The 17,646-nt window shown below is 34.7% G+C and overlaps 1 protein-coding gene across 4 annotated transcripts in view; it reads right to left on the minus strand.

Annotated features, from left to right (window-relative positions):
* CSMD3 (CUB and Sushi multiple domains 3) overlaps nucleotides 1–17,646 on the minus strand; it is a 1,160,406-nt gene that overhangs the window by 894,308 nt on the left and 248,452 nt on the right. For all 4 annotated transcript variants that reach the window (XM_027574671.2, XM_027574666.2, XM_027574669.2 and 1 more), the window contains exon 4: nucleotides 6,437–6,631. In XM_027574671.2, the coding sequence (XP_027430472.2) occupies nucleotides 6,437–6,631 (195 nt within the window). The remainder of the gene's footprint in view (nucleotides 1–6,436; nucleotides 6,632–17,646) is intronic.

A 17,646-nucleotide genomic window follows, 5' to 3' on the forward strand; every position in this document is an offset into this window, starting at 1 on the left:
TACATAGTAGGAAAGCAAATCAGCTCGCAGATCTTATGCCCTCAGAGACAAATCGCATGTCCTTTGCTCCATCATTCTAGATACTTTAATCAGGGCATTTTTCAGCACTTTATCACACAAATGGATTTTCAGAACAAGATTAGGGTACATGAGAGGGTGACTGAGTCTTGGCCTGATCATTGATGGAATAGCCTACCTTTTCCAGGGAGAGAGGAAGCAGCAAGTGACCTGGACACTTGCAAATCTTTCCTTGTGGTTTGACAGTCTTTGAGGTATTAGTATAACACCATTATGACGTAATTCATGCTTAACTTCCTTGTTTATTAAAAGGCACACTAAAAATGTTTTCCTCGTGACTGTCCAATAGAGCAGTTCACACAAAGGGACCAGACCCCTTTAGGTGAAATGATAGTGCTAAAGAAAGCAAGATGTGGTGCCCAAATAATGTTGCTCAGATAATAATGGCAAGTGTGGTGGAGAAACTAAGTCTGCTAAAATATTTCCTGAGATAATATTTTAAAATAACATATTTGGGGGGTTCACTGGTGGCTCAGTCGGTTAAGCAACTGACTCTTGATTTTGGCTTAGGTCATGATCTCAGGGTCATGAGATGGAGCCCCACTCAGGCTCTGCACTGGGCGTGGAGCCTGCTTAAGATTCTCTTTCTCCTTCTCCCTCTGCCCCTCCACCCACACTGCTCATGTGCACATGCTCTCTAAATCAATCAGTCAATCAATAATGAAATACAATACAATACAATGCAATACAATAACATCTTTGGAAATCAGCTAAATTAAACCATAAAAGCCCCAATTTTCAAAAAGAATACTTAAGGCATGGTGTGGCCCATGACATTTTGATATTCAACAGTGAATTTATTTTTTTTTCCTTTTGCATAGAACAATTTATCACTAACACTATTCTTTCTATGATTCCAGGAGTTACAATAAAACAATCTCTCATTTAGGAAAAAAAGAAGGCAATTTATTAGGTTTTCAAATGTTAAAAAGGGAGACTAAAGATTTTAGCTTCAAAAGAAAAAATGTTAAAAGTAATGTTACAGGGAATTAAAAAAAAACAACACTGGACTCTGTTTTGATCTAGCATAGAAAATATTTTCACTTTTCGATTTGCAGATCAGTATTATGTTTAAGCACTATATAGAAATGAAAAGAAGCATGACACTGAGTTATTTATGTGTTTTGTTCTCAATTCAAAATATTTTCCAGTTTTCATATTTAATTATTTTTTAAAAGATTTTATTTATTTATTTGAGAGAGAGAGAATGAGAGATAGAGAGCACGAGAGAGAAGAGGGTCAGAGGGAGAAGCAGACTCCCTGCCGAGGAGGGAGCCCGATGTTGGACTCGATCCCGGGACTCCAGGACCATGACCTGAGCTGAAGGCAGTCGCTTAACCAACTGAGCCACCCAGGCGCCCCCATATTTAATTATTTTTATACTGAGGTTTTATCAATAACCAGACCTATTATTAATTAGCATATTTCTGAATATCATATCTTAGCATTTACACATGCATAAGTGTGTAATCAGGGCAAATGCACAGAATAAATGGCATTTTCTGTTTTCTAATGCCTTTTTGAGATGGTTTCCAGAGTACTGAGCAAGGGAACATATAAACACAATGAATATCCTTCCACTAGCTTCACAATATATCCTTTCCAAGAATTACTTCTTTTCAACGCTACTAGTTGTTGTTTTGGGGTTTTGTTGTTTGTTTGTTTATTTGTTTTTGGCTGTTTGTTTTACTTCTAACCTTCATCTGAAATCACTATTTCCTTGGAAGGCTTTGGTATAATTTACATATAGAAACATCTGGCTAAGCCTTCCATCCTCTGTCCCCTTCTCCAACTATTACCTCTAATTGCTCTTCCCAATTCCATGCTTTAGTAACACATTTTGACCAAGGTTTCAAGTAAGAGAATAAAGCTATATTCTGACAAAACAAGCTGCTGCTCTTCTTTCCATCAACTGTTTTCTTTACCACATTGTCATGGAAGGCATTCTTTTCCCAAGAATAAAACTTGGAAGATCGTTCTCATTCCTCATTGCTAATGTAGCTAATGGCAATTTCTTTTACTTTGTCAGAAGTGACAGTTCCCTCATTAGCCCTTTTGCTTATCTGTCCTGTCAAATATTTGGTTCAGGTCACATGGCACCAATTGACTATATGACATCTACATCACTAACATAGAAGCCTTCCCCCAAAAGAATCTCACCTGTCAGATCAAAATAAACTCTGTCAACATTTGACAACATCATGTCCCTTCATTGATCATTGCTTTCCCTGAAACCTCTATGGAGTCTAAGATCTTTACTTCGGGCCATAAATATACTCAAACCATCAAAAAAATATAATACCTATTTTTAAATATAACACCCTTTTAATTTTTTCTTTAATTAATCTAAAATTCATCCTAGTACAACCTTAAATAATCTATGATTGATGACTCACATCTTAATAGGTTAATTCTTCCATCAAAAGATTTGACTTTTTGTAGACCGAGGTTTAGGTTCATTTAAAATACTATAATTTATGTGTAAGTTTTACAAACAGTTTTATTAGTTTGCCCTGGGGTGTGTATATCAAAATGCCATTCTGAATATAGAATATTATTATGAATTTTAGAACGTTTAATTTAGGAATAGCATATCCATTTCACCTTGTCTGCCAACTGTTCTTAATTAGTAAGGAATGTTGGGAGCACTGAGTTGAGAAGGACTCTGGGGCCACATCACAACTCACTGGGAATAAATGTCATAGAAATGTCTATCAAAGGAGGGAGTGCGGAAAAGGCACGTGTCCCAGGCATTTCCAATCTAGACTTACAGCATAGGAATTCACTTTCACTTTTTATAGAATATTGTGTAGCCCAGCACCAGGCAGTTAGTTGTCTTTTTCAAATACTAGCAGATGGTGTTGATAAAATTCATCCTGCTTGTGAACAAACACAAAAACCGTTGCACCATACCCTCTAGGTTGATATGGCATTCGTTTTTCTTAATTAAACTATCATTGTTAGGAAGCAGCAGCAGAATTCTCTAAAAGCAAGCGTTTTCATCAAGGAGAGACACTATGTGAACTCCAGGGAAAGCAATAAACAGATCATTACAGGTTTATCAGCCCCCTGCAAAGTTATAAATTAAAGAATCTGTATGCTATCAAGTGGCAAAGAGCAGAGGAGGGATGCCATGGTCTAAATAGTCTATCTTTTCTTTTGACAACCACACAAAATCCAAATACTCTATTCCCCTGTTCTTTAAGTTTTAAAAAAATGCTTATTGGGAGATAAATTGTTCCTTAGAAAATTAGATCATGGGGGTGCCTGGGTGGCTCAGTTGGTTAAGCGACTGCCTTTGGCTCAGGTCATGATCCCGGAGTCCTGGGATCGAGTCCCACATCGGGCTCCCCCTTCTCTGTGGGGAACCTGCTTCTCCCTCTGCCTCTGCCTGCCACTCCCCCTGCTTGTGCTCACTCTGTCTCTCTCTATGTCAAATAAATAAATAAAATCTTAAAAAAAAAAAGAAAATTAGATCATGGGCTCTATGGAGCCTGACTTCATAGACTCTACCTTTAGCCAGTGAATATTAGTAACACACCAGAACTATTTTTAAGGCTAGGAAAGAAAATTATTGTCCCATTGAAAATATTCTTGCTCTATACAGTTTTTATTGTTAGCCAGTCCTTTGTGAAAACTTCTCTTAAAGTGTTGTCCCTACCTGAACTTTCTTCCACTCAACTGAGAGAAATTAAGTTCATCCTTATCAAGGTGCCTAACACTCTACAGATACTGATATTAAAGCAATTATCACACATTATTGTAATTATCTGATTACATAATGATCAGACCGACTAGAACTGCCTTCTTAAAGGCAAGACCTGTTTTTTAATCATCTTTTGATTTTCAGTACACAAAATAAGGCTTTACACAGGATATGGCCCTAATAAATAGATGAGTGAATGAGTAAATTTATTCACTGGTATCACTGTTAAAGAGAAGAAAATGTAAGCTTAGCAGATTGAAGTTGAGCAGGCAGAATTTCCAAAAATAATGGGTATCATTTTTTTTTTATAGATAAAAATCATAGAGGTTAAAATGGAAGGCAAAGGAAATAAGCCTGAAGAAATATCGGGGTGAGAAATAGAGTAGACACTCTGGGAAAACAAACAAAACTGCAATGACAAGATAGAAGTATTGGTTTTAGGGTGATGTTTGTATTTCTATCTCTTCATCTTATTAGAGCTAAAAAATTAGTTTCCAAAATTAATATACTTTTTGCTCAAAGGCCCTAGTCAATAAGGGGCACATCCTTATCTTGGTTCCAAAGATTCTTATCTGAACTGAGATGAAGAAAGAACCCAACAACAGGATGTAACATTCAGGTAGTATTGGTAGTGCTCCACTGAAATCTTTTAAAAATGCTTCTTGGTTTTATGAACTTTAATAAGTCCTTTTGATTTTGGAAGTTTTATGCTTTGAAAGAGATTATAGTCTTTTGACTGATTCAAATGTAAAACTCCATTTCTTTTCTTATAATAAAATACTTCTGAAGATAGATGCAAATTATTTTGGTCAAGTGTCAAAAGGATAACAGCTTAGGCTTTGTAACTAAACGGAATGCGTTCAAATCTAGCATCCCACCACACCCCAAATTGAGAGAAATTTCTCCATGGACCCTAATATTTCTTCACATCTTGTAAGCAGAGATTCCAACTGTCCTTCTGCTCTTTGTACTAAACTATCTTTTCAAAGATGTCCATACAACAAATAGTCTTAGAGGACAGTGTCTTCCACCAGAGTAAAGGGCAAGTCTGCCCATAAACTTGGGGGGATAGAGATAGGGGTGCCCTCCACAGCAAAGGGCAGACAAGCTCATTTACAAAGGATTCCATTTCCCTAAGCTCATGGTTCTCCTATAATACCACCTATGATGTGTGCAGGTTCCTCACACTCCTCATATCAGTCTATGAAAATTAGGGCTTAGAGAACTGGCACAAATGTTAATATTCTGGCTGGTGACACTTCTGTGAATAATAAACTCTCCTCTGTTTCTGACCTTAAAAACTGGGGTCTTCTCTCATCACCCAAGAAACTGTGACAGAGAAATTTGTTAACTTGCCAGTCGAGTAAAAATCTGACTCTTTATAGTTCTTGACATTTACTGAGTAAACTTGAGCAATTATCCCAAAATGTTTGCACTTCAGTTTTGTATTGTTATGAAATTTAAAGGTGACTATACTTATAAATTTCTTAGTATGCTATAGCATCCAAATGGTGTTAGAAGTGTCCAAATAAATGGTAGCTAATAGTAGTCAGACATAGCGGCAGTCAAAGCAGCAGTGAGGAGAAGCTGCAGTAACAGCAAAGGTAGCTACCAACACTGAAAGAATGCCAATGCGTGGCGGATATTTTATTAAGTGGCAGGTATAGGTTTTCTTCCTTAATCTTTTTTTTTTTTTTCAGCAACATCTTGACAACAAATGGAATAGACATTGTTGTTGTTTTCTCTCTCATTGGTTAAGCGAGATAAATGAATCTCAAAGAGTTGATATGATTTGCCAGGAGTCACTCCCACGGCCATTGTCAAAGCAGAGATAAGAAGCCAGCTGTGTCTGATTTTCAAGGGACTTTCCTGCATGTACTTGCAGCCACATGTTGGAGAGGAAGCTTCAAAGTAACTGAGATCAGCACTTGGACATCCCTACCTCCCATTCACTCAGGAAGCAAATGCCAAAAGATCAAAGAGATACAACTCATTTACCTTTCTCTTTGTTAGAAAAGTAAGCTCACAGAAAACGATAAAGGTCTCTAAAATTTCTGTGGGCAAGATTCATCCATGAATTCAGCTTCCATTGAACATGTCCTATTTTTCAGACACTGTACTGTACTTTGTCCACTTTAAAGTATTATTGTTTTCTCCATAATACAAATAATCTTTATCAATATCAATTAAGTAAACTATATAGCATTCTTATTTCACAAATTCTCAAGCTAAGTCTTCCACCAGATATCTTTAAAAGATTCACAGATTCAGTCAATACTTCAAAATGTAAATGAAATTATGACTTTGACAGACTAAATTTCTAAACATCATAAACTTCATGTTTTTCTAATATAAATACAAAGACATTTATGTACAATGCATAAATATGTATATAGAGATACAGTGTACTGTTTCATTTCACAAGTAATGCTGTCTTATTTTGACAAATATTTTTTCTGAACTTGTCATGTAGTATACATATACACAAAAATAGATATTTCTTTTAATCTTCAAATTTTTTAAAAGGAATCAGCACAAAATGCCAAGCATATTTTGCAAATATACTGTCAGATTACAACTCTTACTTTTAAAATGTTTTCATCACGTCAAACAAATATTCAATCAGCATAAAAATAAATATTTTTTCTTTACCTCTGCAGATGGGAACGGGAAAATCCCATGAGGCTGTATTCACTGAATTGGCTATACAGGTGAGTTGAGGGTGGCCATCAAGAATATACCCAGTTACACAGCTGTAGCGGATCTTGTCCCCAACTTCAAACCGTGTACCATATAATACACCTTTGGGTGGAACTCCTGGGTTTCCACAAGAGCTACTCTGCAATTCTATAAAAGGGGGAGAAAAGGAGAATTTACAGTTATTTTAATGTTTTAGATTTTAAAAAGTATATGTAGATACAGATGTGTCTTTTCCTGTCAAAAAGTGTCACAATAAAAGGAAACGTCTTCCTTCTCAAAACATGTAACACAGAAGTATGGGAAAGGAACTAAATTTTACCAAGAAAGTATTAGGTTTCATTCTTTGTATTAGAAAAATTTAAATATTTTATATTATTTAATCTTTCTAGCAATTTTTAAAATCAACATTACTATTTTACAGACATAAAGCTAAGAATAATACCATTTACATGACTTCTTCAAAGTTACATTCTACTAACATAGTAATAAGCAAATCAAGTTTTATTAATATGTTCCTATTACTTTGATGCATCTGCTTAACTCTAAACTAGAATCATTTCTCTGACAACATATGTATACATTTTGGGTGGAAAGTTTTTTTCCACTTAAATAAGAAAAATACAGTGTAGTAATGAAATGGAAATATTTTTGAAGTTGGAGAGATGGGGCTAGAATTCCCAATTTATTTAACCTGAAAATATAATAATAAGAAGTGCATACAGTTGTGAAGTTTTAAATAGATCAGTATGTTAGGATATGGTACATACTGCCTTATTTTATTAGTTAATACTAAAAGTACACAAGTATACAAATGTAAGAGATTTTTAAAAATAATATTCATTTCAGAGAAAAATCCATTTTCACTGTAAATGAAAAGAAATGGAAAGAAAATCTATAGAAATAGCAAAACTTACAAAACTTAATGAGTTAAAAAAGTTATTTTCCCAATATTATTTTCTAAATTTTCTATCATCTTTATATTATTTCATACTGTAAATATTTGTCAATACAAATACAAATTAATGAATTACTGAGCTAAAAGCTATTCAAGTTTGAGTAGGCAATAGTTTAGTTAATGATATTATACAAATGTTAATTTCCTACTTTTGACAATTATGCTATGGTTACATAAGTAGCTAATATTATGGGAAGCTGGATGAGTATAGGGGAACTCTGTACTATTTTCACAACGGAACTGAAAGTCTGAAATTATTGAAAAATAAAAAGCTAAAAAACCACTGCAACACAAAAATGAAGTATGTTTCCATTTTGCCTTGATATTCATCCCATTTATGTAGTTAGTAAGATCCATGCAATGTTATTTAATATTAAGCCAAATACCTATAAGCCACTATAATGTGGAAAATATCAATGGCAGTAAGGAAAAATATCAATATAGAGAGGTAATTTTACAAAAACAATGGCCATTTATAAATAAGAAGTGTATACAGAGCTGAAATTTTGTATTTTTACCCATAATAGGTGTATAGTACTTTTGGGAGTGTTTCCTAAGTGAACGTGATTTTTTTCTGTATAAACGTTTCAAAGATAGTGAAAGAAAAATTAGTGATAAATTTCAAATGAAGTCAGTTTAATCAGTGAAAAATATATTGAGGATATATAGAACTTCAGTTACATATATGAGAAATAAAGTATTTACTTTTAGTTTAGGACAATTACTTTAAAGTACGAAATCTAAAGCAATAAATAAACTTGACTAATATTAATTACATATCAATCGTTTCTATAAATAACAGTCAATTTCCTTAAGCTTCCTTGGCATTTAAAGATACAGCATAATATCTTTAAAATATTGTAAATATCAGTAGACAAGTTTAATGATCTCTAATATTTCACTTCTCCAAGCATACAAGTTCATTTTCAGCAAAATTTAAAACATATTTATTATCTGTGAATTTTGAGTAATTCTTTAAAAGTACTTTTGAAATGTACAGTTTATTTTGAAATATTTTTTCCTTTGGAAAATTCATTTCATTGAAAGATGAGATGTTTACTGCAAGAGATGATGAGGTTAGTAAGTTTTGATAAAATGAATTAGCATTCAATCCCTTGAATATAGTAATAACAAAGGAAATTCTTTTAATGAAACTACCACTTGTGGCCTTAGAATCAATCCACTCCTTTCCCTCTCACCTCCTAAAAAATAATTAAGGTCAGGACTTCAATTATCATAGTTATATATCTAGGAGAAAAAGCAGTTTTCAAATTGTTTCACAGGAAGCAGCTAGGTGGAGGAATGAAGGGAAAGAGAGAAGAAAACTCAAATACTTCTTATACTCAGATTTAACTTTGATTTAAATGAACAAATAAACATTACCCAGAACAAAGCAAAAATGGAAAACATAGGAAGTGAGTCAATGAATGAATAACAACACCAGTTGGAATCTTAATACATTACCTAATCTATTGCCTGCCTTGTGGCTGATTTATTTCTAAATCAACAGACAGATAAGAAGTCAGGCTGTTTCAAAATAAAACTCAAAAAAGAAAATTCTAAAACATATCTGGTTCTCACCTTCAGGAAATTCCTACTTTGGATTGCCCTTGTTTTTTGACTTTCATAAATAAGAACTACCCATCATTGTCTATAGAATGAGTAACCCATGAAGACAGTTATAAAGATCTTTCACATTCAGGTTTAAGAGATCCCAATTCTATAGCTACTGTGCATGGATTCAATTTTTTGTCCTCTCCCAATCCTTTAATTTGGGACTTGTCCCTAAGCTATGTCCATTTTAAGACAAAGAGCGAAAGATGTGTTATTAACTGAAAGAATTATATAATCCACCACCAAAAAATGCTATATTCTGATTCACTTTTTAGTCTTGAGTTTTTAAAAAATAGTGCTTCATATTTGAACTTTTTAAATTAATTTGTTAATATGACAGTCTAGAACTAGCTAAGTTAGGCTAATTTTTACGCATTGTTACTACCAGCTATCAAGAGTTTGAGTTGCAGGGGAAAATAAAGACACAGTCTACCATGTTCAGTAAAGCAGATTATAAACTAATCATTAATATACATGGTATTTACAATAAGTGGTGATTTTGTTTATTATAAAATAATTCTTAAGGAAAAATAGACATTTAAGCAATAAAGTATTTTCATGTTAATTCATCAAATGTATCTACAAGATAACAACACCCTGCTCATCACTTCCCTGTGTTTCTGAATCAAATAATTACATCCAAAAGGCATAATTACCAGACTCAGTTATCATCTTTCACCAACAAATGACACCAAAATACACACTGAAAAGTTTCAGTGATTAAAATAAAACAATTATAGAACCTGACATGTTCTCATCTGATATTCCATAAGGCAAAGATTAAAAAATGGGATTGGAGTGTTCTGGAGAGAGTACTTTAAAGTTATTGTCATGATACTATCGTTTGAGTACTGATCAATTTTTTAAAGCAAAAGTTGTACTGCAGCCTTATTTGAATTTATTCTTGGGATCTGTGCCATGAGATTGTGTTTGTGGATGTAAAAGAAATACTAGGGGCACCTGGGTGGCTCAGTCGTTAAGCATCTGCCTTCAGCTCAGGTCATGATCCCAGGGTCCTGGGATGGAGCCTCGCATCAGGCTCCCTGCTCAGCGGGAAGCATGCTTCTCCCTCTCCCACTGCCCCTGCTTGTGTTCCCTCTCTCGCTGCGTCTCTCTCTGCCAAATAAATAGATAAAATCTTTTAAAAAATTAAAAAAAAAAAAAGAATCAAGGGTTTGCCTGGGTAGCTCAGTTGGTTAAGCATCCGCCTTGGCTCAGGTCATGATCCTGGTGTCCTAGATTGAGTCCCACATCCGGGTCCCAGCTCAGCAGGGAACCTGCTTCTCCCTCTGCCTCTGCCCCCTTCCCCCATTTGTGCTCTCTCTCTAGCTTGCTCTCTCTCTCAAATAAATACATAAAATCTTTAAAAAAAAGAAATATTCAAGTAAATAGTTTAGTGAATTGAGAAAATTACTGGAAAACGAATCTGAAGACTTTACACTCAAAAAATGTTTCCGAAAACGTCAGATACCATTTATATGTTTACTGTTCTGTCCAAATGATGAAGTCAAATTAAACTTCATCTGTTTTTTGCTAGAAATATATGTATTTTATGTATTTTATCCTCTCTTCTCAGAGATTTAAAGTTATCAGCAAAGGATATGAAGGCATTTTGGCAACATAAACCATGCTAAAGTGTATGGGATTATTGATACAGCAAAAAATTACTTGAAGAAGATCCAAGATAAATAAAAATCCAAATGGAGATAGGAAGTTATTGACACTCTTCTATATTAGTTGAAAGGAAATATAACTATAAATTATTTAGTAAATAATTTATTCATCAGAAGCTCTTGAGGGTTATGGTTAACACCACCTCCCTTGCCTTCTACAAGTTTACAATTTGAAAAAGTTAATAGCCTTAATTGTTGAGATCAGCTGTGAGTCACCCTCTTTTCTAGGCACTTAGGCATTCATATTCCCACTTACATCTCACAAATTACCCAATGCCGTATATAATTTTCCCTGTTGTACAGAAAGAGAAACTGAGACTCAGATAGATTAAGTAACTTTCCCAAAATCACCCAACTAATAGATCTGTAGTTCAAGCCTTGATGTCTCTAATGTTAAAAAAAAAGCCTTAGATTATTTCACAATTGCATATTGTTGTCCATGAAAAACAGATATTCATTTCAAGTGTTCATTAAGCAGCCAATATGGACAGTACTCTGAGGATATAGCTTTGTAAATGACAAACATGGTCCTGCCCTCATGGAATTTATCAACTTGGTATTGACCAACTCAATAAACAAGTAATTACATAACATTAATTAGAATATGACAAGCAGGATAAAGGAAGCATACAAGCTCTAATGAAAGTATATAATTAAGAAAACTTAGTCTTGATTAAGAGGAGGTCTGAGAAGAATTTCCTCCTAAACTCAGGTTTAATCTGAGATCTGAAATAGGATAAGGAGTGAGCTGGATTAAAAAAAAAAAAAAAAAGAGTTAAGTAGGTTCAAGATTTGGAAATGTGAGAATCAAAATACTGTAATAGTTCTTAGATTTGGCAAGGTTTTATGGGTGTGGTAGGGAATAAACTGAATTGGAAAAAGTATTCCAAAAGGGCTGGCCGAAGACAGGTTCATGTAGTGAATACATGACCTATGCATAGGTTCATGATTAGAAAAAGGAACTATTTCTGTCATTAAATGTTTTGGAAGGTGATACTATAAGCTCTAGAGAAGGGAATGATTCAGTGTGAATAACTAAGATCTATTCTAAATGTACATATGAACAGAGATTTTCATAAGTATGTATGATATGTACCTTGTGAGTTTACTAATTGGATAGTAATTCAATCTTGAAGATGACTAATTGGTAAATAGGACTATGAAAATTAATTTTAAAAAGATAAGAGGCAAGAATACTGTATGCATGCTCTTTGTATATAATAATATCAACTTTATAAGCTTGTTAATATGACTATATAAAATAATATATGGAAGTCATTTATATGCTGAACAAGCACACAATACATGGCAGGTATTATTATTAGCTCAACAAATTGCAGGTTTATTTTTATTATCATCAATTTTGCATTTGAGACATCTAAATTAGGTGTGATTAGGTTATGATCTACTAGAGGTAGGGCTGTCTTCAATAAATGCTAATTAGCTACATTAGATCATTCCTGATGTCTTTAAAATTAGTCAAAAAACAGTAAACAAACAAAACAAAGTTTCAAATACTTTTGAAAAAAATTTAAATCCTGAAAGAGAGTATATATCAAGGATTATAAGAGAAGAGAGTTTTTATCACATTTTCCTTGGAGAAATTCAGTAAAACTCTGCTAGGCAATTTAGAAAAAGAGGAGTGATTTATTCTAATAAACACTTTACGATAACCTTGGCTTTTAAAAAAATCCCCAATTTGTTAGGAGCACATGGATAATTGTGAAAGGCAAGATATTTAGCAAAATATCAAGAAGAAAACCTGACCTTGAAAATTGGAATGAAAATCGAATGAAAGGATAACGGATACCGTGACTACAGAATTGCATAATTATTCAGTCAAATAGATGAAGCATGATCCTGCTGAGATCAATTAACAATGCTTTAAAACACTGTAAAATTATATCTACTAAGAGAAGTAAAATCAGGTTGTTTGTACTTATTACAGAAAATTAATCTCAGGTTTTATTTCCCAGATGATTAAAAATAATTTAGGGGAAAATAACATCAAGTTGAACCACCTAGTACCTCTCTCATCCTGAGACTTCAAAAGCACTTAACCAACTAATATATTTTCCAACTTTTTTAGTGGTACAAAATGTGCTTTTATTAAAGATACTAAACCATTTCATTCATACTGGATATAAATGGTGTCATTTGAGACTTCACCTGGAGACTGGATGAGCGAACACTGTGAATATTTTGAATCAGCTATTGCATCAGGATAGTTCCATGAACTTTTACTTCTGTATATATGACCAAATGATTTTTTTTCTTTAATTTGCTTCCTCACTAGACTGTGAGCATCTTGAGAATAAGGGCTCTGATTCAACTTTATGTATTAAGAATTTAGCACATTTTGTGGTATGCTGTTGACAAGCAAAAAAGGATTGCTCAGTTAATTGAGTTATTTCCTCTAATAGAAAAACATAAGACGATCATCACACAGAGTTTGTAGGAGTAAATGTCTAGAGACAAAATAGAGTGGAACCAGTAGACTAGAAGAGAGCTAGCTATAGGCACTGGGCCACATTGGCTGCATGTGATTTTATAGATCAAATTATATAATTGTGCCATTTAAATCTGGTTTTTGTATGAAAAATTCATTAACGTCTCTAAACCAGTTCTTAAGCATGAACATAGTTCTTAAGCTGTTGGTCATGCCACAGTCCTCACTGGGATGCTGGAAATGGAGCAAACAGTAGGCCACATTTGCCATTGTAAAAGTCATCCTGAAGCTTCCAAGAGGTTCAGATTTGGCAATCAAGAGGACAAATACTCATTATTTTTTATCATTTTTATTGTTATTATTTTAACTTAATGAAAAAGATTCAAACAAACTATTGACTGCTGGGGAAGAACTGAGAGGAAACCGACCCCGCTCAGTTCATCTGCCTGAGAAAACAGATTACTACATTGATTTGGCTGGGATGAGGGGAGAATGCACACAGATTACAATGCATTTTAAACAGCAACAGAAGAAAAATCCATTGTCACTTTTTTTTTTTAATTAAAGTAAATCCTCGGGTGGGCTGATTATACTTCCAAGGGAAGGAAGTGTGAAGCAGTGAAACTGTGTAAAACGAAACACATAAAAATTTATGTCATCTAGGTAACATCATTCTATTTTGATATTGGTGTATAGGGCCCAAAGGTAACATACATAAAAGTTTTCAGAGTCAAATCAAGAATAATGGTCAGATACAATGGAGAAAATCCACTGCACAATGCCCAAGACTAGCAGTTGCTGGATATGGAATTTGGATCTGTGAATAAGAGGCAATTAACATTCTTTCAATTTCAAATATCTGTGTTTTTTGTTTTTTGTCTTACAAAACAAATTTTACCACCTAAACTGAACTGATGAAAAACAATACATATTTTTATTTTGTAAACTAACTACCAATGTATTAAAATAGGTGGGTGGAAATGCCATGATACATATAAAAAAAATATTATTATTTAAACCCAGCTATAGCCGTTGTAACTACCAGAATTTTAACAAAGCAAAAGAAATAAAAATATAGAATGGCAGCATATTAGCAACCATCCTCACTTTAAAGTTTCTAAAAATGGAATGATGCTGCATCTATATGAGTAGCATTTGAGAAATTGATTCAGAATAATAGAAAAACATGAATAGACTCTCCTATGACAGAACTGGGACAAGTATCTGTATTAAGACTTTTGGATAATTTAATTCTTTAAAAAGATGTGTTAAGCTGATTACGGATAATTTACTGGATTACATATTCATCCAATATGAGTGAGAGATGCCACTGTGTTTCAGCAATTAATCAATCGCCAAATAATTACTGAAGCCTGAAGTATAAATGTTAAAGCGATATAAAAGATAGGACACTATGCCTGTCTTTTGGAACTTATAACTCAGTTGGAAACATAAAACATGTATAGCATGACCTTCTGGCAATTAAATAATAAAATGGACTCTGTAGCTGAATTTTTAAAAGTTACTTATTATATATTTATACAAAAGGAAGAATACTGTATGAAATAAAGCAGAAGGATTTTAGTTGGAGAGGAGTCAAGAGAAGAGTCAAATAAATCATATGAATAAAGGCAAGAAAGAGAAATGTACAAGATATGGTCAAGGGTCATATGCAAAATAAATGGTCTAAGTGGAATACCATACATATGAGGAAACACAGTATGAAACTTAAGAAATGAATTTTAGGGTGACACTTTTGAGAACCTCTAAGTTATCTGTCTTAGGGTCAATGTTATGCTAATGCAGCCCAAAAGGCCCCATAAACAAATGGCTAAACTAGACAGCAGTTATTCCTCTATGTGACTCTGAGTGGTCGAGGCTGGGAAGGATCAGACTCTGTCCTGAGGTCTTCAGGGACTCAAAATTTCTTCCATCTTGGGCTCAATCATCCCCTTGGGCCTTACATTTGTAAACTTGGTAGAATTGAATTTCCAGAAACGTTGAATTCAAACAGAGGATATTGGGAAAAAGAAACTTTCCCTCCCTTTCCTTTACTGACAAAGCCCCTTCTCATTACTATATCCTATTCAAATTCCAAAGTTTCTGGGAAAAGCATAGCCTTTTTTTTTACCCCCAAATAACGTCAATTCTAGTTTCTCATGGATCAGTACCTGCTAGAGCAGAAAAGGGATGGTCAAAATAAATGTCCCTGTGTGGATAGGGAAGAAAAGGAAATATTCCACAGCCAGTGTTCATGAAAATAAATAGAACATATCAGACAGGCATTATGAAGATCCTCCCGCCCTGGAAGATGCTGGTACTGTTCTTCGGATGACATTCCTTTGTCCTGTGTCTTCTGCCGTCCCTTGGCATTTCCTGTTGAATAGTTCTTTATTGTCCACATTCTCTGTGGCAAAATTTGAAGTGGGTATGGGAGAGTAGAGTCTCCTTAGGAGTACATAGGCCTTATATCTTGCATCTGCTAATGCAGGTTTGGTACTTGAAAATTGCCTTAAGAACTGAACAATCAAAGGGATTTGAAGATGACTTCTGGGATTTATTGGCTAAAACTCCCTCCAAAAACTTATTAGGAACTGGTTTGTTTCCAGTTATTTTCATGTGCCAGTGACCACTCTCCACCAGCCTGCAAACTGCTTTACATCTCTCTCATTCTATTTTAATTGGGACTACCCTGGAGTAATTTGAAGCAATAAGCTTGAGCAGGAATGCAACATGATTTATCTCGTCTTGGCCCCGGGGCTGCCCTCCATCCTTTGACTAAAAAACTAAGAGACTCTGATAAGCCTTCTTATCCCTTGCTGTACAGAAGCAGTTGGCTTTTCCAACCCAAAAGTCACCAAAATTTTAGACTCTATTTCTTTCCATCTCTCTTTAAAACTGGCCAACATATGCCTCAGCTCTTGTCTGGGTCGTCAAACTTGTCAAAGGCAGCCAGGGACAGGCACAGGCCTTAACTTTACATCCATTCTTGTGAACTAGAGCCTCAGTGCTCTGCCTTCCCCCTTGTCACAGCGAGTGCCTCACCACACTTGCCATGCTCAGGACAGGCGCCTGCTGTGCAGTGCGTCATGCCTCCCCATGCTCTTCCTGACCACAAGGCAGTAACAAGTGTCGTAGGTTTTTCTTTTAACACACCACGTCCAGTACAAATATTGCATCAATGCCAGACACAAAAACCATTTTTTAAAGCACAAAGGGAGTTAACATAGTTTCTAGGAACAGGTTGTAGGCTGGACCTCTTGATTCATAGAGAATTAACCCAATAAGGGGACTGCTCCCTTGAAGCCACCCTGGGAATTAAGTTTACCTGGAGTCACTGCCACCTCTCTATCAACCTCTAAACAGCAGACACAGATGGGTTTTGTTGTTGTTGTTTTGTTTTGTTCTGTTTTAACCCATAGGGTGCTGGACAATGCGGGAGAGTGATGTAAAATTGCAGCATGGGTAACAAAACCCACAGTGAGAATCTGCAAGAAAGCTGCCTATGCCTAAACTCCCGGTTTCACTCTCACACAAACAGTGCATATCCTTGGTGAAACTTAATTCACATTCACTATAAGAAAGTCTCAGAAATGTGTTATTTTCCCCCTGACTTTTTTTTTTTTTTTTTTTTTAGATTTTATTTATTTATCTAGAGAGAGAGAGAAAGAACGCAAATCAGGGGAGGAGCAGAGGTAGAGGGACAAGCGGACTCTGCAATGAGCTCAGGGCCAGAAACGGGGCTCGATCTCATGACCCTGAGATCATGACCTGAGCCAAACCAAGAGTTCGATGCTCAATTGACTGAGCCATCCAGGCACCCCTTTTCCCTGACATGTTCAGTTAGAGAGTGAGGAAGAGATTAACAGAATTTATCTGATTATGCTGCCTCATTTTTAGGTATCTTGCTGTTGGGGAGTTTATAGGTTCATGCTTTCAACATACCTCCATATAATCCTTCCAATTTGGCTTACAGAAGAAAGTCCCATTTCCCACTTGATGGTCAAAATCCTCCACAATCATATCCATTTACATTTCTCCAAAATCTCCCTATGCTCAACTACTCTATTTCAGTCAAATATTCCCTTCTTCACAGGGAATTCACAAGTATTCTTGCTTCACAGGTTTGTACATTTGAAATAGCCCCTACTTCTTCTCTGTCTATACAAATATTTTTATCCTTAGAGACCTAAACCAATTCCTACCTTCTCTATAAAGATCTCTAAACTCTTCAGTCCATGTTGGTCACCTTTGCGCTTGAACCAAAAATTTTTATTTTCTATTATATTCATCGATCACTTATTCCAATGTCTTAAGATATCTCATTTTACCTTTTATTGTTTTCCTTTTTAATTCCACAATGTTCTCTATCTTCTAATGTGTAAACATTGTGTAGTCGATTGATTGGTGACCATAATCAAAGCAGATAGTATGTTCATAGAGTGCATCTTTAAAACTGCAAAGTCTTTAA

Source organism: Zalophus californianus, chromosome 4 (assembly GCF_009762305.2).
Source record: "Zalophus californianus isolate mZalCal1 chromosome 4, mZalCal1.pri.v2, whole genome shotgun sequence".
Lineage (NCBI taxonomy): Eukaryota > Metazoa > Chordata > Mammalia > Carnivora > Otariidae > Zalophus > Zalophus californianus.